The 27897-nt window shown below is 41.1% G+C and overlaps 1 protein-coding gene across 1 annotated transcript in view; it reads left to right on the forward strand.

Annotated features, from left to right (window-relative positions):
• The first annotated feature begins 2454 nt into the window (after positions 1–2454).
• The window catches only part of NADK1 (NAD kinase 1), a 63413-nt gene continuing 37970 nt past the window's right edge, over positions 2455–27897 (forward strand). Inside the window, exons 1-2 of the mRNA XM_087670894.1 lie at positions 2455–3326; positions 3419–3611. Coding sequence (XP_087527020.1) covers positions 3288–3326; positions 3419–3611 — 232 coding nt within the window. The 5' untranslated portion in view covers positions 2455–3287. The remainder of the gene's footprint in view (positions 3327–3418; positions 3612–27897) is intronic.

The raw sequence follows: 27897 nt of genomic DNA on the forward strand, positions 1-27897 counted from the left end.
TATGATGGGCTGGACAATGGGAACCCGTGGTTTTAACACCATGTGGTGAAAAGGATAGGTTAGAGGATAAGTAGATGAGCATACCTTGTGCACAATGTATGAAGGAGAGAAATAGAGAAAGTATGGAAAGTAGGGTGAACTGCAGTTGTTGATTTCATTGCTTGCAGCTATATATTTATGCGGTATATTCAATGAGGTAGGTGAGCTCCTATTCTCAATATCTAGGACATTTACATTGAGGATCATTATGGAATCCGTTTGTCCATGTGTTGCATACCCTTATTTCTAAATATCTTATCTAGACAGACTTTATCCTAATAGTAGGTAACTCTAACCAGCCAAGCAGTGCATGATGTTCAGTATTTATGTGATGAAAAGTGGTACATGATGTCTAGTATTACTGCAATAAAAAGTGTTAACATGATGTCTAGTATCTGTGTGATAAAAAGTGGTAACATGATGTCTAATATCTATGTGATGAAAATTGTCTTCATTAGAATCTCATATCTCCATAGAAAGCAAATATCTGATTTGCATATAGCTTTTATACATGAAAGAAAATTCAAAATAACAAAGAACTATCTCTCCCTCTCCTAAAGAATAGAGGGAAAAACTCACCACACTAAAAAATATTGTGATAATACTAGTTATATCTTATTACGAAGGGATATTGTTCTAGTTGGGTTAATGCATGAAAAACATGAAGCTTAGGACAAATTTGGATGTAAACAAGGGTAACTATACACAATCTTGCCTTCTCGTGCATGATTCCATGCTCAAACTTCATATAATTACAACAACACTGCTCATGGACTAGTTAACATTTCCTCCTAATTTTATATCACCTTTAAAGTGTCACGATTATTATGTAAGGTTCATTCAACTTGTCTTTGTGTGATAACCAAGACAACTTAGGGAAGCATGCTCTAAGCTCTTGTATCCATCTATTCTGCATTTCACATCACACTTCATTTTTTAATAATTTAGATTACTAGTGGGAAACATAAGAGAATGTGAAAATCCACTGCTTACTGCTAGAATAGAGAGAGCCCTCACATTGAGAGGTCCCTTGAAGAAACACATAGTAAACAACAAATATGGAGAATAGGTTTATATGAAAATGATCAAGCTTGGATCTATCAAAAGGTCTATGAAAGGACTCATATAAAACAATCCAAAGAGCTTCAGTATCGAGCCTATGGAAAAACAATAAATAAAATGTCAAAATGGTCCAAAATACTATAAATAATCATGATAGCTATTTTTGAATATCAAAGACACACTGCCAATGGGGACATAGCCTAGTTCATTTGAGTGTGGGTTGAGTACCACGGATGCATGAGTTCAAACCTTAGGTTACGGTTCTTGGTGGCACTAATACCTATAAGCCATCGAAGATTGAATATAAGGCATAGCAAATGACCTTTGCAAAGACTCCTTTGTACTAGGATGATTGCAAAGCAAATGACGCGTGCCTTTTGAGGAGAAAGTAGATCCACATCAAAGTGCAAAAGCTACCTTTTTATTTGCCAAAGTTGAGTATAATGACAACATATTGGTAACACATCACCATACAAAGTATTTGCTTAAAGGGAAATTTTTTTGCCATAGCTTGCTTTCCACTAATGATCAATATTTAAACCAATCTTAACATTGGTCTTGACATGAACCATGAGAACCCTTTCAAAAGGTCGCTTTTGTACTAGAACTAACCAAAGGCCACAATAATCAATTATGAGCCAATAATGCAAACCCACATTCATAATGAGGAAAGTGGTACATGGACATTTAAGGTTTTAACCCCTTGAACCTAACTAAATACACAAACCATGAGAACCCTTTCAAAATGTCGCTTTTGTACTAGAACTAACCAAAGGCCATAATAATGAATTATGAGCCAATAATGCAAACCCACATTCATAATGAGGAAAGTGGTACATGGACATCTAAGGTTTTAACCCCTCGAACCTAACTAAATAATATATTTGAGTGTGTAAGTTGCCAAACTTCACTCGGTAACTAAGACATGTATGCTAGATATACTCAACACCACACTCTCTTAAGGTACTGGTAGGCCACCAAAGCTACTACCGGAAGATGTTGGATTTTTGGGAGAAAACTTAGTCTGTTGGCAAGCTACATCTCTAAGATAATGTAACTATTACTACTTTTTGTTGGAATAATAAAGCTGCATCTCTAAGATACTGTAACTATTACTACTTTTTGTTGGAATAATGAAGCTGCATCTCTAAGATACTGTAACTATTAGGAACTTTTGTTGGAATAATAAAGCATGCATTACAAAAGCTACTGGCAGCAGGCATTGATCCCAACGACAAGCATATGCATTTTGCAAGTTTTCGAGTGGCCAATCGTTGAATCAACGCATTCAAGCAGAGGTGCATAGCGGGTGAACGCCGGCTTAAGATTTTTGCTCCCGTGTCAAGCTGTGAGGGCCTGCTCAATCCAAGTGTTCGCATTCATGTGGCAGTTCAGTGGTGTGTGCGTGTGCATCAGTTTGCAGGCGTTGAAGTGGGGGAGGGGGCTTTTGTGGAAGACGTGAATCATGAACAGCCAAGTCAAACCGATCACAGCCGTCCGACCTGGCGATCCAAGGGTCCCGATTGGCCTCGAGGCAGCAGGTGTTTCCTGTCTACCTCCTCCACTCCTTCCCAACGCCAAGCTCTCCTGCTTCGACTAAAAGCACACGGGTAGAGAACCTTCTGTCTTCTTCTCTGGATGGTCTAGGGTTTCCCCTTCGGCTGGTCTTCTCTTCGGCGCACGTCCAAGGTCTCTCCCTGCGCAGAGAAGGTCAGCTTCCGCAACGAGCACGCCGTTTTTCAACGCGAATGCTTTCAAAGAGTTTCCCGAAAGAAGGATTTTGAGCTTCATCAGCAGTGTATGGTTAGCTAGGGTTTTTCACCATCAATTCAGTTGAAGGATCGCTCGACCGTTCTTCAGCTGCGGGGAGAAAGTCAGGCGATTTGATCAGCATTGGAGCTGTCTTTGAGCAGATTAAGAATACATTTTCTGCAAGCGCTTGAGGAGGGAGCGGTTTCCATTCTTCGAGAGCTTACTTCTGATATTTGTGATTGCGATACAAGAATTCGGATGATAAGGACAGAGACCAAAGACATGTGGTTCTCCGTTCTGTTTGATTGAGGTTTCTGCTGACAAGAAGAAGAATGAATCTGCATTCTCTGTACCTTACTAAGTATCTCTTTTATCATCGTCGAAGCTAGATGATCTGCTCGTAGCCACAACCAGTCTGTGTCAAGCCTCCTACCATGGGCTCCTCGTCTTCTGCACGACAATTTGGTTTGCAGGTTTTCCACTTTTCCCTTTTTTAACGAAGGCCCGTCATATCGCACTATGTCATGGACTGTTATGATTGACTTCGAAGTTGTTTTATTTTTAGCTGTCTGGAGGAAGAGAGGCTGCTGCCATTCGTCAAACAGGGCTTGAAAAAGATGAAAGAAAAATTGGACGGGAGGCTTGGAAAGACTTGGCAACATCAATCCAATCTGAAAGAGCTCTTCAAGAATTTCTTCAGGAATCTCCATCTGGGTCAGCAGATGACCACTTAGTAGAATTTTCTGAGGCATTGGCAAGTAAGATCCATAATTGACATTATCAACTTGTGTATATGCTCCACTGATTGATTGAATGAGAATAAAAAGAAATTGCCTGATTTCTTGTACCTTATTAGTCAAGCTCTCATTAGATTTGAAGTCATATTTAATCATAATTGACATTATCAACTTGTCTGCATGTTCTACTGAATCAATCACTCGATAGACTTATGTCAAATTGTGCTTGTCTTGTTAATTTGAAGGTATAAAGTATAATGCATATTCTCCTTTGAGGATCTAGCTCTTCCTTAGTGCAGAAAGAGTTAGAAAATATAGGAGAACATCGCCTACATTGACTTATGAACATGCCAATGGAGAATACTAAGATTTGCCAAAATATGTTGTATATTGTAGAGGATTTATTGCCTTGTCAAGGATTCCCCTCTTTTAAGTATCTTTTCCGATTTGTGTGCTGGGTATATTTAGAGCGTAGAGACACAATGGTACCTTCTTGTCTTTTGTGAAGGATGAGGATTGAGGAGTTGGACAAATGTGCAAGTTGAGGAAGGATGAAAACTTTTTGGCAAGTAGGATATACATGTTTCCGTTCAAGGGGGGGAGGGAGGGGGTTCAAAGTTCCTAGCACTTTAGAATGCTCAAATAGCCATTGAGTTGTTTTGCTATGGGCCACATGATGGATAGGTTCAAACAACCAAGTCCCTTCACTACTAGGGAGCTTTGGATGACAATACACGAGGCTTTCACCCCTATGCATTACCCATAACAATTTACAAGTCAAAATTGTTTTCTCTCCATAATGGCTCAAGAACTTGGCCATAGAATATGCGCTTGATCTTGCCTTACAAAGCTCTTTGGAATAGACGTTTTATTGAGATATGTTTGTGCTCAAGGCCCCAAGTCTATTGGCTAGCTAGGTAGATGTATACTAGACTTGGTAGTGTGTGTGCAAAATAACCCAATAGGCTCTTCAATTGGCTTTACCTTGTGGTGGGCTTACGTATCAGTGCAAATGTATATAGGGCATACTAGGTCATTTCATGCAAAAGGCTTATGGAAGACAAGAAGAAAAGCAAGTGAGTAGATAGACTTGCTCAATATCTTCCATGTCCATATTATGCTAATCTATACCCATTAATATGATATCGAATGTAAGGAAATGCTAGATCCAAGGGCAAATAGAGAAGGCATAGAGTAGCCCGATTCGATGAGTCCCCTTTTTTTTTCCGGTCGATTTCTTGGCTCTGAAGCTTCGTAAAGGACAATCACAATGCAAGAGCACCCTCAAGGGTGGTGAAGATAGAATATATGTTGAGATATGAAATGGGAATGAGTAGTTAATGCTGCTATTGTTGCGAATAGTGAATTGCTACGCATGTGGATCTAGATTGACCACTTTCAAGAAGTAAATGGAAGATTTGCTCACACGGGATGCAACTGTTTTTCACTTGGGTGACCACCGAACGGTTTTCAGTCCTCCCAAGTGCCCTAATGTAGAAAACTCAATGCAATGCAAGGGGCAATGCAAATTTGGGAACATGGATGTAGTAGGTGCGAGCAGTGCCCTTGCAAGGAACTTGTTCATACACTTAAGCACCTTGTTACAAAAACAATCATCCTGATACTAACAATGACCAAGTGCATGTGAGTACTAAAAGGGAAAATCAGTTGTCATTATCATAAAGTGGATCTTGTGTGTGGACGGAGAAGTAAATATTGCTTCTTCCCATCATGTTATCACTAGAATGTGTATTTTCAGTGCTTAGCTTTGGCATGATTAAATTGTGCATATGTAACGTGCATATGTGAAGTACAAGTCAGCTAAATCATGGTGACAGCCTAAGTACCTTAAATATGTATTGGATGACATTGGCAAAAGTTGTATTAAGTTATGCTAGACAGGTACTTGTGGGTGCCTCGTGTCATTTTGGGTCTAGGGCATTAATTGGGCCTTTAAAATGTCTTGTTGTGACATTAGCACTAGACATTAATTAATTAATTAATGCTAGTTGAAAGCCATTTAATTTTGGGTACAACTTAAAGTTCTAGGGTTAGGTTAGCACATTAAATGTGGATGACCACTAGCCAATTAATGGGCAGGGTCAAACTGATGATTGATTAATTTTCAGAAATTTATTTCTGAAAAAATAATTAATTAATGCTGAAAATTGCTTTTGGAAGGCTACCACTTAGCAAACTAGCCAATGCAAACTGAGGAAAGGGATTTTTGGGTTGGCTGAGTGTGGAGGCAGGCATTTTGTAGGTAGAAAGAGGAAGGCGAGGCTGTGTTGCTGTTGGTGCCTAATCTAGGAGGTGAATTCAGCTAGGAGAATCTGCCCTGAAGCAGATGCAATTGCTAGGGAGATATATGGGTGCTGGCGATAGCATTTCTGGCAGCTTAAGCTGTAGGCAATAGCACTTAATGCTGTCCAGCTGAATTGTGGCAGCCCTTAGCAATTCTCAGCATATTCCAGCCATTGGGGAAGAGCAGCTGCTGAAACCTTAATTTACAGCAGCAACTAGGGTTTCTTGGCCAACTCAGGATCCATGCCCAATAATTGAAGACCCAGAGTTCAGTATAACAGTTGGTGAATCGGGAATTTACAGCTGATTTGAAGGGTGAGCCCAATCCCATTTGCTTTGGCTTGCATGCAAGAGTCCAAGGATTGATTTTTGCCCAAATCTATAGCCAAAAGAAGGGGCAAATTGTTCCTTCTTGTTGTTGGTGATTTACAAAAGCCATTTGTATTGAAGATTGAAGGAGACTGGTCCGTATCTCAATGTACTTCAACTTACAGCAATAGAAGATAAAGTAATGCCACAAGGGGCACTAGTTGCTAGGCCCAATCAGGTGTCAATTGTCCAAGATTGATTTGTAAAGTGTGTAATTTCAGATTTCTGAATTTATTGCTCGCTGGAATCAAGGTAATTGCAAAACGTTCTCCTTGGGAAATGTTTCACCCTTGAAATGTTGTGTTTCACCTTGAAACATTTCACCTTTGGAAAAGTCCCAAGCGAAACATTGAGTGAAATGGTTGAATAATACATATGAGATGGCTCTCTTTATAAACAATGAGCTCCGCCTTACACATTTATACCATGCAAATCCTTTCATGTCAACAAATGATGTCCCTTTTTGTGTACACAACTTCAATAAGAATGATATCCTATATATAGTATACCCAACCCCCCCCAAAACGAAGAAATAAACCATTTTTTTCTATTTAAAAATCATGTTTCAGTCAGCTGTTTCACGTAAAATGTTTTGCATTTTAGTGCAACATTTCAAGTGTTTTAGTTGTTTTGCATTTCGACGCCAATGAAACGTATTTCACGGTTACCATGGCTGGAACTAAGTTAAATCAGCTCATCTACCACCCTATCCTAGAAGAAAGGCTGTTTTCGTGGCTCCGTTGCAAGGATCACATCAACTCTCTTGAGTAGGTGGGTGTCGGAGTGAAGTAGTGCGGAAGTGAATGACCGAGAGAGAGAGAGAGAGAGAGAGAGAGAGAGAGAGAGAGAGAGAGAGAGAGAGAGAGAGTGCAGAAAATCTGCACTGAAGAATGCTGCATAAGGATGTAGAAATATACACGCTTGTAGAGAGAATGTCTGCGTAGGTCTCCATCTTGAAGATCTCAATCTTCGTGAATCTCGAGGGTAGTCTCCACGATGTGTAGCTTGAAAACTAGGAGCACAATTGACCGAGATTGCCAAAAGCTAGGCCAATAAATAGGCTAGCAAAAATAGCAAGAAATAATAGGTCGGCTGCATTAAATGCAGACGATTGGTCAACAAAAGTGGCTGACCAGTTGTCCGACCTGTGGCCTGCCCTCGTCTGACATGTGGTAGCTACCACGTGGCACTCCTGCTACACCAATTGCCGCCTGCTGTACCTACTGCTTGTCAGAGGAATGTCTAGCTCTAAGACCCCCTCTTAGATCTTGGACACGGCAGAAGGCTAAGGGATCTGGAGTGTTGTCGAAGTAAAGCCTGAGGAAGCGCCTTGGTTAATAAATCTGCAAGATTGTCCTCTACCTTGCAATAGGCCAGGGAAATGGTCTCATCTAGAATCTTCTCCCAAATGAAATGGTACTAGATCTCAATATGCTTCGTCCGAGCATGAAACACAGGGTTCATGGCCAAGGCAATGCAACTCTCATTTTTACACTATAGAACAATAGGTTCTCTTTGTAGGTAGTTGTTAGATGACGGAGACAGATTTCTTGAAACTGATGGAAGCACGAGTGTTCTTCACCTCCCAGCCACGCCTAGATAAGTGCTGGCCCTCCAAGCTAATCTCTTTGCCAGCCGTCAACTTTCTGGAGTCCTACTATTCCTGGACTCCCTTAACCTCTAGGCTCCCCTTAACCCCGTTCGGGCGCCCAAGAGCCCAGACGGTCTTTCTCGTGCATGTTCCCCTAAATTTACCTTAATGTAACATTAAATATTCCTTTTAATGTCACATTCCACACTTATGACCTTAATGTGACATTAAATATCACTTTTAATGTCATATTAATGTCACATTTCCTTCCCCTTAAGAATCGGTTTCGTCCTCGAAAACGATACTTGGAAGGTCTAACTGTAAATCGGGAAACCTTTTCTTTAAAGTACTTACTCGCTCCCATGTTGAGCTTTCTTCTGAACAATCTTTCCACTTAACCAAATATTCTTGATAAATAGTATTCCTCGTTCGTCTATTACGAACATTTAATATTTTTTCTGGTTCATGTGGATTAGATTGGTCATAGAATAACTCCTCAATATCATCATTTAAGATTAGATTATCCAAATCACCCAGCTTCTTCCTTAGTTTGCTTACATGAAAAACTGGATGTATTTTACTACCAGCAGGTAGTTGGAGCTTGTAAGCCAATTCTCCCACCCTTTTAAGTATTATGAAAGGACCACAATACCTTGGTGAAAGCTTTGGACAATGTCCCTTTTTCATAGTTTTAGTTTGTTCAGGCACCTTAAGATAGACCAATTCTCCTTCTTTAAAGGAGATGTCTCTTCGGTGAGGATCTGCATATGCTCTAGCTCGATTTTGAGCTTTTTTAATATTTTCTTGAGCAAATTTTAACATACTATTCATATCCTCCAAAAAGTCTTTAGCTGCCTGAACCTTTTCCTTATGCAGTCCTACTGCAAAAGGAGCTCTGGGCTGAAACCCATACATCAATATAAATGGACTATATCCAGTGGAAGAGTGTTTGGCACTGTTATATGCAAACTCTGCTATCGGTAAATACTCTTCCCAATTAGTTTGCCTTTTGCTTACATATGCCCTAAGCATATCTTCAAGAATTTGGTTAACCCTTTCAGTTTGCCCATCCGTTTGCGGGTGATCCGCCGTACTCATGCTAAGTTTAGTATCCAATTTCCTAAATACTGCACGCCAAAAATGGCTATCAAATTTTCTATCCCGATCAGAAACTATATTTGCCGGAAGGCCATACAATCGGTATATGTTCTCTACGAACAATCTAGCCAATTCTGGTGTTTTAACATCAATTGAAGTTGGAATAAACCTAGCCATTTTGGTTAACCTATCCACAATCACCCATACAGAGTCGTGCCCCCTCTGTGTTCTAGGTAGAGCAACACTAAAGTCCATGGATATACTCTCCCATTTTCCCGAAGGAATTTCTAATGGATGGAGAAGTCCTCCCATTTTTAATTTTTCAGCTTTATTAACCTGGCATTTATTACATTTGACCACATAGTCAAGGACGTCCTTATTCATTCCAGGCCAATAGAACTGCCTTTTAATAAGACTATAAGTCTTATTAACTCCTGGATGTCCCGCACTAGGGGTATCATGACACTCAAAGAGTATCTGGCGCCTTATTTCTATATCTTTCGGGACACATACCCTACCCTTGTAGAGTAAATAACCATTATCAATGGTAAAATTCTTCCACTTGAATCCAGTTTGAGCAACCCCTGATGCTCCATTTCCTAGTTGAACATCCTCAGATATTCCTTCCTCAGTAGAAGCACTTTCATTTGGATCCCCATTTTTTATTGCTTCCCATATGTTGGAATATGCCGGATCAACCTGGCATTTCCCTTTTAAAGATTCAAGCAAGTTGGAAGTGAACTGAGTAAAACTCAATTCATTAATGATGGGCATTCTGCTGAGTGCATCAGCTACTATATTATACTTTCCTTTTCTATATCTTATCTCATAGTCGAACTCTTGGAGGAGTTCGGCCCATCTGGCTTTACGCCCATGTAAATCTGGTTGATCATTAAGCCACTTAATGCTTTCATGATCCGATAAAATCAAAAGTTTGGCACCATACAAATAGTGCCTCCATTTCTTCATTGCATGTACTATTGCATACAGCTCCCTCTCATAAACAGAATAATTCTGTTTTGCACGATCTAATTTCTTGCTTTCAAAAGCAATTGGTCGACCTTCTTGTAATAAGACCGCGCCTATTGCCTTATCACTGGCATCAGCTTCAACCACAAATGGTTTATTGGGATCCACTATTAATAATACTGGAGCTGTAGCAATAGCTACCTTAAGTTTTTGAAAACTTTCATTTTGGTCTGTTCCCCAATTAAAACTTTTCCCTTTCCCTTTAAGTTGCTCTGTCATTGGAACAGCTATTTTGGCATAATCTCGAATGAATCTACGATAAAATCCAGATAAACCTAGGAAGATCTGCAGCTCTTCCAGGTTCCGTGGAGGTGGCCATTCAATAATTGCCCTTACTTTTTCTGGATCCATGTTGATTCCCTCTTTCGAGATTATATGCCCTAAATATTTGACCTCTTGTGCAAAGAATTCACATTTAGTTTTCTTCGCATAAAGGGAATGTGTTCTTAACAGTTGGAATACTAATTGTAAGTGTTCCAAATGTTCTTCTCTTGATTTACTAAAGATCAAGATATCATCCAAAAAGACTACTACAAAATGTCCTAGATAGGGCCGTAAAACACTATTCATCAGCTTCATAAAGGTAGCTGGTGCATTAGTGAGGCCAAAAGGCATCACCAAAAAATCATAATGCCCATATCTAGTGCGAAATGCGGTCTTGGAAATATCTTGTGCCTTAATTCTTATTTGGTGATAACCTGATCTTAAGTCTATCTTTGTGAAGAATTTTGCCCCTTGCAATTGATCAAAAAGATCTTCCATTCTGGGCATAGGAAATTTATTCTTCACCGTTATTTTATTAAGTGCTCTATAGTCAACACAAAGTCGCATAGAACCATCTTTTTTCTTTACCAATAAAATTGGTGAAGCCCAAGGTGAATTACTAGGTTGAATAAATCCTTTATCCAGGTAATCCTTAATTTGTCTCTCAACTTCTTGATGCTGTGTTTCACTTAACCTATACGGTGGTTTTGAAATTGGGTGTGTATCCTTATTTATATCAATTGGGTGATTTATTTCACCCCTATCAGGTGGAAGGCCACTAGGTAAATCAGAAGGAAACACATCTTTAAAATCATCTAACAAACTGTTCAATTCATTATTAACATTCAATTCACAAACATAAGAAAATCGTTGCTTTATATTACAGAAAGTAAAAGTATTCTGTACAGGAAGAGACCATAGCATATATACCTCACAAACTTCCTTCTTTATCAGCTTCTGAACTTCAGTAGAACACAGCAAAGGATTATCAGATACTTCATGTTCACCTTGAATGACAAAAGTCTTACCATCCCTTTCAAATTCCAGTGTATTATGGTGATAGCTACGTTTCAAGGATGGTTCCAATCCCCATAGCCACTCCCTCCCTAGAGCAATATCAGCTCTTTCCATATTCATTATTTGGAAATCAAGCTTATCTTTATATCCTTGAATCTCGATTTCCAAATTGGATACCATTGTATCCCATATTTTATTGTCTTGGCCTTGCATCATACGCACAACATATTGATGCTCACTGTTTTGTTGGGGAAGTTTCAATTTTTTGACAAGTGCATAATTTATAAAATTATGTGTGGCAGAGTCATCAATCATGACTCTAACCCGTTTTCCAGCTATCAATCCATGTACTCTAAGTAAATCATGTGGCCCAAAAGTAGGCTGCCACAAAGAAGTTGACATACAACACTTATGTTGTACATCCATGTGCAAGACCTCTAAAGATTTATACTTTTCATGGCCCTTTAATTCTAAGGTCTGCACTACATGGATTTGTTTTTCTTTTCCCTTGCCCTTGTCCTTTCCTTTGTCTTCCCCCTTTTTCTTTTGAGGGCAATTCCAAGCAGCATGGTTAGGGGATAGGCAATTAAAACACAATTTTTCTTTTTTGGCCTTATCAAAGTCATCAGGACTTAGCTTTGGCCTCATATATGGTTTCTTTTCAAAAGGTTGTTTTTTACCCTTGAAAAATGGCATTTTCCTTTTAAATTTGCCCACAAATTTTGAGATTTCCAATTTCTTAGACTTGGGTTCCATATCAGTGGGACTGGTGAGTGTACCTGGACGCGTACTATCTTCATAAATTAATGCAAATTTAATTGCCTCTTCAAGCGTCTTAGGTAAACTCCGTTTTACTTCCTTTTTACAGGCTTTATCCAGTCCTCTAATGAATCCTCTTGTTTTTTGGAATTCATCAATTCCTTCCAGTTTAAGGATTATCTCACGATATTCCTCCAGATATGTCAGTAGGGGCCGTCCCTTTTGTCTGACATAATCCCAATCTTCCCAATTTCTTTCCATTTCATTTTCAGGAAGAAATTCTTTTAAAAAGACGGATTCAAATTGAGCCCAAGTTTCAGGTATTTTATTCGCCTCCTTTAAAGTTCGCCACCACTTATATGCTTTGGGCCCCAAAGTTAAACTGGCCTCCAGTGCTTGGAGATGTGGTGGGGTATTTTTTAATTTATGTAAATCTTCCCATTTTTGGAGGAAATTAAAGATTGTATCTTTATTCCTATCTTTTTCCTCCCCGTAAAATTGAGGTGGTTTCATATCCTTTAAAACCGGATTATCCCTCAATTTATGATAAGTTTGGGGTTCTTTAGGATCTCGCATAGTCACATCTAAATCTTTCGATGAAGATGGGACATCTGAGATTTTTATCTTATTTTTATCTTTTTCCAACAATAAAGTTAACTGAGATTTTATTTCAGTAAGTGTTTGAGTTAAAAATTCCATTTGAACCCCCTGAGTTTGCACACGAGCAGAAAGATCATCAAATTGCTCTCTCGTGGCAAAAAATTCTTCCCATTGTTCTTCTTGTATGTCTGGTTCATGGTCATGGGGATCTACCATAGGTTGATCCCCGGAACTAGAACTTTCCATTACCCTTTCCTTCCCTTTTTCTGCCATTAATACACTGGAATTGGAAAGCAAAAATAAGAAATTTGCATACAAGATAAAATACTTCCCTGATTTTTAATGGCAGGCTGTGGCTTCAGTTATGTATGAAGTTTTTCTGCCTGTCTCACAGCTTTCGCAGTCCTATCCGTCTCAGGAGCAGTCGGATTCACCCGTCAACAGCCATCATAACAGAATCACGTTTTTGTTTGTTTTTTAATGACCCGTGTCTGATGCTGGCGGCTCCACTTCTGATCTGGTTCTCGTGGATGCTGGTATCTCCACGTCTGATCTGGTTGGTCCTCGCGACCCTCTCGCGACTCTGATTCTCCCGCCCGAACGTAACGTTTCTGCCTGTAACGTTTTTTTCCACGGGTCCCCGTAACGTTAGACCAATGTTAAATGTCACTTACGTGACGTGGCGCTGCACTTCTAATGTGACGAGTCGCTTCTCCGTTTTCTTCACGGCCCGTTGATTCTCACGCGACGAGACAGTTCTTCACGGCCCGTTTTCTCACGCGACCTGTTTTCTTCCAATTCGTCACTGCTCTTCTGTTGAAGACCTTCAGGAATCCTCACGGCTCTGATACCAATGTTAGATGACGGAGACAGATTTCTTGAAACTGATGGAAGCACGAGTGTTCTTCACCTCCCAGCCACTCCTAGATAAGTGCTGGCCCTCCAAGCTAATCTCTTTGCCAGCCGTCAACTTTCTGGAGTCCTACTATTCCTGGACTCCCTTAACCTCTAGGCTCCCCTTAACCCCGTTCGGGCGCCCAAGAGCCCGGACGGTCTTTCTCGTGCATGTTCCCCTAAATTTACCTTAATGTAACATTAAATATTCCTTTTAATGTCACATTCCACACTTATGACCTTAATGTGACATTAAATATCACTTTTAATGTCACATTAATGTCATAGTAGCCAAGCTTCTCCAAGAGCCTGTGAAGCCACACGGTCTCACATGTAGTAGAAGATGCTGTTCGATACTCGGCCTCAGTTGAAGATAGGGCAACTGTGGCTTGCTTCTTGCTGCTCCATGAAACAGCACGAGTACCCAAGGTAAAGCCATGGACCTTCGATGATCCACATCGCCAACCCAATCGGAATCACTCCATCCTGTAAGGACTAAGTCTGTATCACCGGAACCTGTTGCATAATAGGTCTCAAGATTAGGAGTTTCCCATAGGAACTGCAAAATCCTCTGAGCAGCTTGCCAATGTAGCATCTTGGGTTCACTCATGAACTCAGCCAGCACACCTATAGTATAACACAAGTCAACACAAGTATTAAGAAGCTAGATCAAGGAGCCAACCAATGGCCTATAATGGATAGCTTCCACCAAAGGAGAATCGGAATGAGTAGTAGCCTTTCAATTTGGGTCCATATTACGAGTCGTAAGAGACTTGCATCCCTTCATCTCAAATGTAGTCAAGAGCTTCTAGACATACTGTTGTTGGGAAATAAAGATTTCCCTCGGAGTTTGATAGATCTCATGACCTAGAAAGTAGTGAAGAAGTCCCATATCCATCATCTCAAACTTCTCATGAAGTGTTGCCTTCGTCAGCTCAACCATCTAAGTATGGTCACTTGTCACAATCAAGTCTTCCACATAAAGGACAAACAAGACGACCTCCACTTGAGGTGTGAACATATAGCTGGGGGTTGGATGTGGAATGCCAATACCCCAGTTTCTCCTGGAGGAATGAGTCAATCTTCTTATTCCAAGCACGGGGAGCTTGCTTAAGGCCATAGAGAGCCTTCCTCAACCTATACACCTTACCATCAGAAGAATTGAAGCCTAGAGATTGCTCAACATAGATCTCCTTGTTCAACTCCCCATTTGAGAAGGTAGATTTCACATCATGCTAATAGACGAGCCATTGCCTATGGCTAGCCAAGGTAAGAACTACGCGAATAGTAGCCATTCGAGCTGTAGGGGCAAAAGTATCATGGAAATCAATGTCTAGGCGCTGTGCAAAACCTTTAGCAACAAGGCGGGCCTTGTGCTTGTCCAATGTGCCATCATTGTGGTACTTGATCTTGAAGATCCATTTGACTTCAATGATCTTATGGGGAGGCTTCGGCACAAGATACCAAGTGTCATTTCTCAATCCATTGCAGCTCGACTCCAATGATCTTATGGGGAGGCTAACACAAGATACCAAGTGCCATTTCTATCAATCGACTCTAGCTCTTGCTTCATCGCTTTTTGCCAATGATCATGCTGTACAACCTCCTTCATGGAGGTGGGCTCTCGATCGTTGCATGACACAAGTTATCAAACAATAATTAGTGTAAACAAGCTCAGTGTGGTGTGCTTGGTTCCTCTGAGAATGCTGTGGACCATCTTGTAGCTGCTACTCCTCAGCAACCCTCTCAATCCTTGCATCATGAAGAGTGTCACTAGCCCAATGAGGAGGAGGCTGAATCTTGCCTTGTTGCTTTGCATCTGTTGAAGTTTTTGGAAGGTCCACCAATGGCGGGGGAGCAAGCGGTGAATTTGGTGGCTGAGAACTAAGCTCCTCATCCGAAGAGTCCTCAAGTGGCATAGGCTCCAGAGGAACAGTCGCTGGTGCCCAGCTATCAAATCACATCCAAAAACCCTGAAATAAGAAACATTTGGCTTAGACCCAAAATACGCCTCATAAGGGGTCATACCAACAACAATGGAAGTAGGTGATCAATTAAGAATGTGAAGTGCAGTAGCCACAGCCTCAGTCCATAGGCACTGATGTGTTTGATGATGCTCCATCATGGTACGTGTCATCTCGATCACACTGCGATTCTTTTGCTCCAATATGCCATTCTCCTAAGGGGTGTTTGTATTAGCGAACTTGTGGTGAATACCACGATCGGCAAAAAAACAAGCAAGCTCATTAGAAACAAATTCTTCGCCCTTATCTGATCGTAAGGCCTTTAGTTTTCGGCTTGATCGATTCTCCTCAAAGAGCAACCAATCCTTAAAGTTGGAGAAAGCCTCCGACTTCAGCTTCAAGAAATAGGCCCATGTCAACTTGGTGTAATCATCCACAATTAGCATGAAATACAAGCTCCCTCTAAGGGACTCCGCCCTCATTGGTCCACAAAGATGGTAGAAACAAGCTTCAAGGGTACTGAAGACCGCCTTAAAGCCTTGTTGGGAACAGCATCACGAGTTTGTGTCCCATGGATGTAGGATACGCAATGTTGTTGGCTCACCACAATATCCGGAAAACCTTGAACAAGTTGTCTCTTTGACACCTTCCGAAGGTAATTATAGTTGAGGTGGCCAAACCAAGCATGCTGAAGGAGGAGTCATGTGCTGTGAGGCAGCACTATCAACAATCCACTCCTGAGAGTATGGGGCCTCCAGGATCAAATCCTCAACCACCTCCAAGTGGAGGAAAGCAATTGTTGAGGGAGTAGCCACTGCTTCGGAATCCTTTGAAGATTTCTTCTTCTTCTCCTTGTTAGGGTAATCCTTCTCCTAGTGACCTGTTTTGCCACAGAGGGGACAAGTGGACTCCTTTTCTTTGTCCTTCTTGGATTTGTTGTGCTTCTTCTCTTGGTCCTTCCCCTTCTTCTGAGAGGGTTGACCAACCAAAGCCTCACTTTTAGAAACATTGGTCCCTTTCAATTGCTCCTCTTGGTCCAAGACCATAAGAACCAACTCTTCCCATTGAAGAGTCTCAGACCGCCCTAAAGCAATCAAGGCGGAATAAATGCCACTGAAATGGGGGTGGTAACTGTGAAATAAGAGTTATTGCCATGTCTTTAGAAGTGATCACCTTCTCTCCGTTTTGTACCTGCATTTGAAGCTGTCTCAGCTTGTTAATATGCTCTTGTATGGAAGATGACTTGTTGACACACATGGTCCTCATCTGCACTTCCAAAGAATCTCGCTTCGTGATGGTCATACGATTATACATTTGATCAAGCTCTAGCCATGTCTTTCGAGCCTTCGTCAAATGCTCAATATTAGAGAGAACAATTGTAGTACATGGGAGAAATAAAAACGAGCGGATGCGAGCATTGAGTTGATCCCAATGTGCCTGAGCCTTTGCCAACTCCACCTTATCATCACTGGAAGAGAGTTGGGACTCGTCTCATGCAGAAGGACGATGAATAGCCTCCGTAACAAGCTCCACCAAATCATAGGACTCCAAAATGGCAAGCATCATGACCCGCCAGATGTAGTAATTCTTGCCATTGAGCTTTTGATCTGATGGAAGAGCCGGTAACACGGGCAGCTTTGGTCCACGATCGCCTGAAACTTTGTCTTGGCCTTAGAAAACATCTTTACGTACAATGCTTGCACAAAACACACAAAGGAGCCCCCTTTGACTGTGAGAATGTAGTCTACAAGGGCTCTTTACTGCTCGTCCTGCTCTCTTATTTACCCGTCGGAGGCGATGAAAAGGTAAAATCTGCACTTGAAGGCCCAAAACGCAGCCTTCTTCCTTCTCTAACAGCAAAAACTAGCAGTAGCTTCAGCTAATCTTCTCCTTTCTTGCATGCCCACACTCGCCTCAGCCTTGTTTTGATGGGCAGCCCTGCTGTCGCCCTTGAATGCTGGAAATGCAGCCTTGTGTCGAGCTGAAATCTCCTCTTCGGGTAGGTCGAGGTCAGCCCTTCAATGCTCTGATACGATGTTCGAATGAAGCAGTGCAGAAGTGAATGACCAAGACAAATGGTACTTTTGGATTGAGACTGAGTGATCTAGGATTGAGAGTGCAGATTGAGTGCAGGGAGAAGCAGAAAAAAGTGAGCAGCAGGAGAGCAAGCTCACACAATGGGTATTCGGTACAATGACGAGTGCACTACTATTTAGGTTTAGATAATATATATAGTACAAGAGTGTAAGGGTGCATTCACACCCGAACATTGTAAAAGACACGGCGAGCCTTTATTTCCAACAACCTCCCATCTAAAGGCAACGTGCCTGAAGGTAGAGAAAAGAATCAACTAAGTCTATGTATGTACAAAAGCTGAAATACACATATACTATCCAACCCCCATCACCTGGCGGCAATGAGTAAATCGCTCTGCTGGAAGTTCCTTCGTGAGAAGGTCTGTAGGGTTATCATTTGTATGTACCTTGACTAGCTCAATGCTCTTGCTGTCAAGTACATCCTTGATAAAGTGATACTTGACCTGTATGTGCTTTGTCTTTGCGTGAAAGATAGGATTGCGTGCTAGCATGATAGCACTCTAATTGTCAGAGTGGAGGATAGGAACCTTTGTAATGCCAAGCTCTCTCACCAGATGTGAAAGCCATAAAGCCTCTTTGCATGCCTTAGTGGAAGCCACATACTCTGCCTCTGTAGTAGACAATGCAACACACTTTTGTAGCTTGGATATCCAAGAGACTGTTGAGTGTGTGGATAGCAGAAGCGTGAAGATTTGCAGCAAGGAAAGTGTGCGAGTGAGTGAGAGTGAGCGTGGCTATCACATCCCAACACTGGAGTGCTCATAGACATGTCAAGATCCTCTGCAAGGCTGCTCAACCATATAGCTTCCTTAGAAGCTTCAGTAGCTGATATGTATTCAGCTTCAGTAGTACTCAGTGCTACAATGTTCTGCAACCTAGAGCACCAAGAGGCGGCCCTGCCAACAACTGTAAAGACATACCTGCTAGTGGACTTGCGAGTGTCCAAGTCACCTGCCATGTCTGCATCACAATAACCTTGCAGACTAAGTGCACCCTGCCCATAGCAAATACACTTTCTTTGTGTACCCTTTAGATATCTAAGAATACACTTGATAGCCTCCCAATGTGGTTTGCTAAGATTTGACATAAACCTGTTGACAACTCCCACTGCATGAGCAATGCCTGGACTAGTAGCGACCGTAGCATACATAAGAGAGCCACAAGCTGATGCATAAGGGATTCCCTTCATAGCATTGGCTTCCATGTCATCTTTTGGGATGCTGGCTTTACTAAGATTAAGATATGGAGGTAAGGGCATCCCAAGAGGCTTAGCTTCAACCATGTTAAATCTGTCCAGTACCTTTTCAATGTACTTCTCTTGAGATAAGAACAACAATTTCTGCGTTCTATCTTTGTGATTTTTCATGCCCAATATATGCTCTGCATTCCCCAAATCTTTCATGGAGAAAGCTGATTTCAGCCAATCTTTGAGAGCATCCAAGCTAGTCTTTCTTTTCCCAACTAGCAACATATCATCCACATACAAAACAAGTATGATGGGTTACCTTCTGTATCCTTTTTCATGTACAAACAATGAGCTGCATGGCTGCGTGAAAACCCATGAGAGAGCATAAAAGTGTCAAACTTTTTGTACCACTGCCGTGGTGCTTGCTTCAGCCCATGCAAGCTGCGTTTTAGTCTACACACCAATTGCTCTTTTCTAGGAACTACAAAGCCCTAAGGCTGTTTCACGTATATCTCCTCATCAATGTCACCATGCAAAAAAGATGTTTTCACATCCATTTGGTATAGCTCTAAATCCAATACAGTAGTGAGAGCAAAAAGCACACGTAGAGTGGTCATCTTCACAATAGGTGAGAAGACCTCTTGGAAGTCAATCCCTTCCTTCTGTGCATACCCTTTGGCAACCAGTCTTGCCTTGTACTTGGGTTTCCCATCAACTGTCTTTACTTTGTAAACCCATTTGTTTGGAAGATGCTTTCTTTCTTTGGGCAACGACACAAGATCCCAAGTATCATTAGCATACATAGATTTAATCTATTTCTGCAGCTAGCTCCCACTTACTGCTGAATTTGCATGATTTGGCCTCTTTATATGTAAGAGGCTCAGCCTCATCTGTAAGCATCACATAGTGCCAAGAGGGGTCATACCTATGTGGTTGCCTTCTTAAGCATGTAGACTTGCGTACCCAATGATTTACATTCTCAGGAATCGGGTTTACCCCTGGAGGCATGTTATTTTCAGCATTTATTGGCTGCTGTAAGCCATTTTCAGCATGCTGTTTATGCTGTACAACACCTTCATTTTCATTTCCAGCACCTGCATTTTCACAATCAGCAAATCTATCTTGCTGTCCATGACCTCCTTGTGCTTCTATTTGCTGTCCATCATCATTTGGCTAAAAAATAACTGGTTGATCATCAGTTTCAGCCTGTGGTACAGCATCATGAGGCTCATCATTTGAAGTAATAGATGGCTGCAAATTCTGAAATTTGACCTTTTTCATGTCATTAGAGGCTAAAGTACTTTTTAGCAACTTTGCCTCATTAAACACAACATTACAATTGCGAACAATTTTCTTGGATTGTGGTAACCACACTCTATAGCCAAATTCACCCTCATCACCATAGCCCGTGAAAATGCCGTTGGCCCTTAACATGCACAAAAGTATCACAACCGAATATCCGTAAATGGTCATATGAGGCCGATTTGCCAGACCAAACCTCCTCAAGGATTCCATTATAAGGACCTGTTTGGAGAGTGGTTGCAAATGTGAACCATAGTTTTAAGTGCCTCTCCCCAAATTCATGAGGGAGATTAGCAGTGGATAGCATGCAACGCATTCTCTCACATAAAGTCCTATTATATCTTTCAGCCACACCATTTGAAGAAGGGCTGTAAGGGGCTGTAAGCTCCCTCTTGATTCCATGCAAGTCACAAAAAGACTTAAACTTAGTAGATGTGAACTCACCCCCATTATCAGTTCTCAAGCATTTCACCTTTCTACCTGTCTGAGTAGTCACAAATGCATGAAAAGTTTTAAAAACAGCAAATACTTCACTTTTCTTTTTCAATAGATAAACCCAAATCTTCCTGGAATAATCATTAATAAAAGGTACAAAATATGGAGCACCACCCAATGATTTCACGGGCATACTACATACATCAGAATGCACTAAGTCCAAGATATTGGACTTATGGGAGACACCAGAGTAAAATGAAATTTTCATTTGCTTTCCAAACTGACAGCCATTACAAAAATCAAGTTTAGAGCCTTTTCCATCAATCCTCTTCAAAGAGGTAAGGACATCAAGTCCTTTCTGGCTCATATGGCCTAATCTCTTGTGCCACAACTCCAAATGACAGCCAATTTCAGCAACTGTAAGAAACTTGCCATTCAGAGCTTTACAGTGCAGACAATACAAAGTGCCCTTCTTAGTTTCTTTTGCAATCAGCATGGAACCCTTTTTCAATTTCTACAAACCACCACCAAACAATGTAGTGTAACCATGCAAGTCAAGCTGTCCAACAGATAGTAAACTCTTCTCGATGCTAGGCACATATCTGACATCTTTCAACACAAGCTCTTGCCCATTATCCAAAGACAAGTGTACAGTGCCTATCCCATCAATGTTGCAAGCATGGTTATTTCCAAGATAAACTTTTCCATAACTGCGTACATTGAACATAGCAAAACACTCCAAGCAAGGAGTTACATAAAGAGGCACCAGAGTCTACAATCCAAGTCTGAGTGACACCATCATCAATTGACAAAAGTGCATCAATCACATCAGCCTTGGTAATGTGCATATCCCGTATGTGACATACAAGGGCATCATAATCTACTGCACATAGTACATCAGCCTCTGTATCCAAGAGCTCCTCTATGATTACACTGGAGGCCACATTGGCCTTTTCCTTGCCTTTGGCTGCCTCAAATGCATCTGTCTTATCCCCTTTCTTCTTTTTGTCTCATGCATTCTTCTTTCTCTCTTGTTCCTTCTTGTAGTACCTGCAATCAGGCTTCTTGTGGCCCTTCCGACCACATTGATAGCAGGTAACATCACTCTTTTCCTTTCCTTCTGCTTCTCTGTCCAGCATTTGCATTTTTGTTTTCAGCCTTGCCTCTAACATTGTAAGCTGAGTTGTTGTCTTCTCCACTAGACTTATGTCTAATTTCTTCATTCAAGATTTAACCCCTTACACCATCATATGAGAGATTGGGGTTATTATTGAGAGAAACTACCAAGGTCTCCTAGGAATTAGGCAGTGTCATGATAAAAAAGATCGCCCTCAACTTATCATCAAAATCCAAATTAGCATCCTTGAGCTGATTTAAAATACCAATAAATGCACTCAAGTGCGTAACTACAAGCTTGGACTCATCCAGCCGGATATTCACCAACTTGCGCATTAAATGCACCTGATTAACAAGTGTGGTTATCTTATAAGGAGTTTTCAACTTCTCCCATATTGCATGACCAATATCTAAGCCCTTAATGTCTGTCAAAATGTCATTAGTGACACCCATCTTTATATAAGCCACAACCTTTTTGTTAATCTTGGCCAAATCTGCATTACACATTTGTGCGGGCTTATCTTCCTGCAAAGCATCCTCACAATCCTTTAAGAACAATATGCCCTGCATACGGTCTTTCCAAAGGTCAAAACCTTGACCATCAAACTGTTTGATTTCCATCAAACTCTTAATGTCAAAACTGGAAGAAGTTGCAGCCATTTTTATCACAAACACAAGTGTGAATGCATTGAATTGCAAGAGCTCAAGCTAAACCAACAACAACCTCTGTTGTTTTTACCTAAACTAATCACCACACGGACAAATATTGCAGAAAATTTACCAAAATTTGCACAGAATCCCAAATTTCCAGGTCCAATAGTGCGTAAATATCAGCCAATTTGACCCAGTTGAGCAAAATTTCATCAATACATGAAAAGCCCCAATTTTCTAGGTCCACTGTCAAGAAATTTTACTCGGATGAGCAAAATTCCAACAAATTTGGCAAAATCTCCAATTTAACTGAGGTCAACATGCACAATGTCTGCAATTTTTGACACAAATGTCACTGTCAAGCATAAACATCATCAAATCTGGGAAAAGCCCCAAATTTCGAAAAGCAGATTTGCACAGATTTATGATATGTGCTTATGCGTGTGAACGCCTTGAAGGGGAGAGATAAAAATGAACTAAAATTTCTGATTTAAAAGAAATTTGGGGAGGGGGGGTGTTGACTTGCTTGTCCTGTCGCTTCAGTTTGTCGCGTGACATGACGTGAGATCCTGCCAGTCCCTCTGGACCTCACTGAACCCTGTCAATTGCCGTCGCGAGCAGTCCGCCACGCGCAGTATCCCTAATGGACCTCATCGACTAGTCGCCTAAGCCCGTCTATTCGCCTTTAACTATAGATACACCTGTCGCGCAGTACTGGGTGTCGCCTACTCTGCTGCAATTGCTTCCTGCGACTGTAGCCTGTCGCGCAGTACTGGGTGTCGCCTACTCCACTGCGATTGCTTCCTGCGACTGTAGCCTGTGGCTATTGCTTGCACGTTGGCAGCCCGTTTGATCGGTCGGTCTCAATGATGATTGCATTGTTTGTAGTGATTACCAGCTTGTACCGTCGAGCTCTGATACCAGCTGTTGAGTGCGTGGATAGCGGAAGCGTGAAGATTTGCATCAGGGGAAGTGTGCAGGTGAGCAAGAGTGAGCGTGACAGAGAGAGTACGAGCTGATTTGGATGTACCAACAATGTGTCGGTGCACAAAGAATAAAATATATTTATACCTAGGGCTCGTAAGGGTGCATTCACATGTACAACATAATAATACACGTGTACAATACATGGAGGTGAATAAAGGACCTTTACATCCCAACAGAGATTGGTCCATGTGTGAACGTGAACACATTTCCTAAAGTAGACTTCTTGCAGTCAGGATGGCCAACATAGTCTGCATTCGTGAACCCAACAACAGATGACTTTTGCTTACCAAAGTAGATGCATAGATCCTTTGTGCCCTTAAGGTATCTCATGATACCCTTCATTGCTTCCCAATGCTTTTTGTTAGGATATGCCATATCTGCTAACAACTCCCATTGCAAATGCATTGTCAGGACGCGTAGCAATCATAGCATACATCAAGCCACCAACAGCTGAAGCATAAGGTATCTTGGCTATTTCAGCCTTTCCATCATCAGATGTAGGGTTGTCATCTGCACTAAGTTTCACATATGGAGGCAATGGTACACTAATGGCTTCCCCCTCCTCCATATTGAAATGCTGCAAAACTTTAGTGACATACTCCTGTTGTGATAGATAAAGAAGATCCGTCGATTTGTCTCTGAGTAACATCCTTGCTTGCAATCAGCATGTCATCCACATACAAAACCAAGAGAATAAGGCTGCCATCTACTGCCTTCTTGGTGTATAAGTAGTGATCAACTTGAGAACGATGAAATCCCTGAGATTGCATAAATGTATCAAATTTATGATACCATTCTTGTGGTCCCTGCTTTAGCCCATATAAACTCTTGTTGAGTTTACACACCATGTGCTCTTTTCCCTTTGCAGCAAAACCATCAGGTTGCTGTATATAGATCTCCTCATGTAGATCACCATGTAAGAAAGTGGTTTTTACATCCATCTGTATGGGTTCCATGTGTTCAGATGCAACCAAGCCCAAGATGGTTCGCAAAGTAGTCATTTTGACGACAGGAGAAAATATTTCATTAAAATCAATTCCATGTTCTTGCTTGTATCCTTTAGCAACCAGGTGTGCCTTGTACTTTGGCAGAGAACTAGAAGTAACTTTCATTTTGTAAACCCATTTGCATGTAATCACTTTTTGCCCTTTGGGCAAATGCACCAAATCCCAAGTGCCATTTTTTATGAGAGATTCCATCTTTGACAGCATTGCTTTATGCTGTTTCTTACTAGCAATGCTGTTTCTTACTATCTTTTCTGTCCATTGCTTCCTGGAAGCATGACGGCTCACCACAATTTGTCAACATGACATAATCAGCCACATAGTCAACACCAAGAACGAACCTGTTTGGCTTGTACTTTGGTCGACCTATGGACCCAAATGCCAAGATTTGCTGGCTATTCAGCGTGCAAATCTGCTTTAACAACTTACTGTTCTGCAGGTTCAGTGTGCTGTATAGCTGCTTCTGGTTGTTCCAAAGGCACATGTTCTTACTGAATTTGTGATATATCATGGTCAAGATCTTGCTGATCATTTTCAGCATCATTCCCTGCATTTTCAGGAACATTTATAGCATGTATTTGCTGCTGTCTAACGGGCATTCTTTGGTGTTCTACTGGTACATCCTTCTGGAATACAACCCTTTTGACCTCCTCTGTCTTTTCGGGCTATTTGTGCATGCGATCTTCTCAGAAGATAACATCATTGCTGCGTATTACTTTTCTTTTCTCCGGATCCCATAATCGATACTCCATCTCACTGTCATCACCATATCTTAGGAAAATACATTTACAGGACTTTGGCTCAAGTTTGCTGCGTTCTTCCTTGTGAATGTGCACAAATGCCTCGTAGCCAAACACTCTCAAGTGAGTATACAAAGGTGGCTTGCCCAACCACGCTTCTTGAGGGATACCCCGTCCCGTCCCCCTGTTCCCCCCCCGGGGCCCAAGTCTTGTTTGGTGATCGATTAATCAAGTGTACGGCTGTCATAATAGCCTTTGCCCAAAATCCATGAGGTAAAACAACATGTGACAACATTGTACGGACCTTGTCTTGAATGGTCCTGTTCATACACTCTGCAACACCATTTTGGGGTGGATTATGAGGAGCAGTGAGTTTCCTTTTAATCCCTTTGCTGTCACAAAAGCCCTGAAAGGCTTTGGACATATATTCCCCACCATTGTTAGAGCGAAGGCACTGTAATGTCTTGCTGGTCTGATTTTCAGCAAGTGTCAAGAATTTTTTAAATTTGTCCAAGGCCTCGTCTTTGTGATGGATTTCAGTAAACCCATACTTTGCGTGTGGCATCATCAACAAAGGTAATGAAATACTTATTCCCCCCTAGAGATAATCGTGGCATTTGATATACATCTAAATGTACCAACTCTAAGGGTGAAGACTTTGGAGAGATTTTTTATGTGACGTTTGAGCATGTTTACCATAAATACAATGATCACACTGTTCAAAATCAGCATACCTCAAAGACGGCAAGTAACCCAAGCGAGGAAACACTTTCATTCCAATTTGACTCATGTGTCCTAACCGGTTATGCCACAAAGAAACACTTGGCTGCTCAGTTATGGCGACTACATGGTCATGCACACTAGATACATGCAAAGGATACAAAGTATCACTTTTGGAGCCCTTGGCAACAATGTGAGAGTCCTTACAAATTTTGCGTTTGCTATCCCCAAAGGTGGTGTGATAGCCTTCATCATCTATTTGCCCTATGCTTATCAAGCTCTTCTTGAGTTGAGGTACATGTCTCACATTATGCAAAGCAAACACGGAGCCATGCTGAATTTCCAGTTTCACATTGTAAGTGCCTGCAATTTTACATGCATAGTTATCCCCCAAGTGGACAACATCACGTACACCACCATTGTAGTTAGAAAACCACTCATGATGTGGTGTGAGTCGTGACATGAAAAGATGCACGTGAATGAAGTATCCAAGTGTGCATATCATCCTCAGAATCTGCACAATTAATGCATTTGCACTCAAAGAAGAAGCAAGTACATCACCATCACTGTCATTCTCATGAGTGACTACATTAACCTCTTTTATTTTCACATTGCTCTTCTTTGCAGGCTGGCTGTCCTTTTTCTCAGCCTTGTTGTCTTTAGTGTTTTTGTTTTTGCCTTTCTCTTCCTTCAATTGAAAACAGTCATGTTTGTAGTGCCCTTTTTTGCCACAATGATGATACTTCACATTTTTGCCACGAGATTTGTTGTGTGCTCTATTTTCAGAATTGTTCTTTTGCTGAAATCTACCTCTAGTATGCAATGCATTAGAAAACTTCTTTGTTGAGTTATTTTGCTTATTGAGTTCTTCCATCAGCAAAGAACTCTCCACATCAGAAAATAATATCTGAGCATTCGAGTTACTCAAAGTTGTCCTGAAAGTATCCCAACTTTTAGGCAAAGTGCATAGCAAGAAAGTAGCCTTGAACTCATCATCAATATGGAAATCCAAAGCAATCAGCTGTTTGGAAATTGAGTTGAACTCATTCAAATGTACAGACATGGGTGTACCTTCTTCATGTGAAAGTCCATTAATTTTTTCAGGCAATAAACCTTGTTGGTTGCACTTTTTTGAGTATATTTTTCAAGCCTTTGCCACATTGCATATGCTGAATTCAGCTTCTCAATGTTAAAGAGCAAGTTCTCTAACATTGAGAGCTCAATGGTAGAGCGAGCAAGCTCATCCAAGTCATCCCACTCATCTTGTTCCATGTCTGCTGGTTTTATTCCCTTTGTTTTGATGGGCTTCACATGTTTCTTCTGCACTGAGACATTGTAGGTCTATTTTTACCATATTGCAAAATTATGTGCACCCTCAAGCTTCTTGATGTGCAAAAGATTGTTGTTGTCACTGTTTCCATCCATAATTTGCAGTACCAAATTAACTAAGCAGTCACCAAAGGCAAACCCAAATGTTACACAAGTAACCACAGTACATTGCAAGTACCAACCAGCAATGAAAATTCCAAGATTGCAGAGATTTTAGATTTGCAAATAGATTTTCAGAATTAAAGTTGTCTGATGCTGCACTCCTCAAGCAATTACTAACACATTTAGAGACCAAGGCACCAATTACATGTGAAATTCCCAAAATTTTACTGCAATTTCTACTCCAAAAGCATTCCCTGGCATAAATTTGACAATTTTGATCGAAATGCCCGAATTTTTAAAGGGTAATCCATCTAGACTGCATCAATACATGTACCCAAGTGCACATACCAAACATTTGTTGCACAAATTGAAGGGATTTTGCAAAATCCCCAATGTTCTTGGGTTCAGAGTGCACAAATTTTAGTGAAATTGAAGAAATTCCACTAAAATGTGAAAAGCCCCAAAATTTCTCGGGCAAATGCACAATTTTTGAGTTGGATTGTCTTGTTCTGCGCTGAAGTCCCCAAATCGAAGAAAAGGCCCAGTTTTCTTGGGTGAAATTTCTCGTTGTGCTTGTGCGTGTGAATGCACGGCAAAGGGAAGACAAAAAAGGGTAGAAATTATGGAAGATTGAAAAAAAGTACGAGCTTGACCTGACGTTGACCAAGGCCTATCGAATTTGTTGCCTGGTGTCTCTTGGTCTGTCTTGCTGCTTGCCAATAGGCCTGCGACTTGTCATCCGCTAGCGTG

The sequence above is a fragment of the Lygodium microphyllum genome, chromosome 28 (assembly GCF_053477565.2).
Source record: "Lygodium microphyllum isolate KBCC chromosome 28, Lygodium_microphyllum_v1.1.10, whole genome shotgun sequence".
Taxonomy (NCBI): domain Eukaryota; kingdom Viridiplantae; phylum Streptophyta; class Polypodiopsida; order Schizaeales; family Lygodiaceae; genus Lygodium; species Lygodium microphyllum.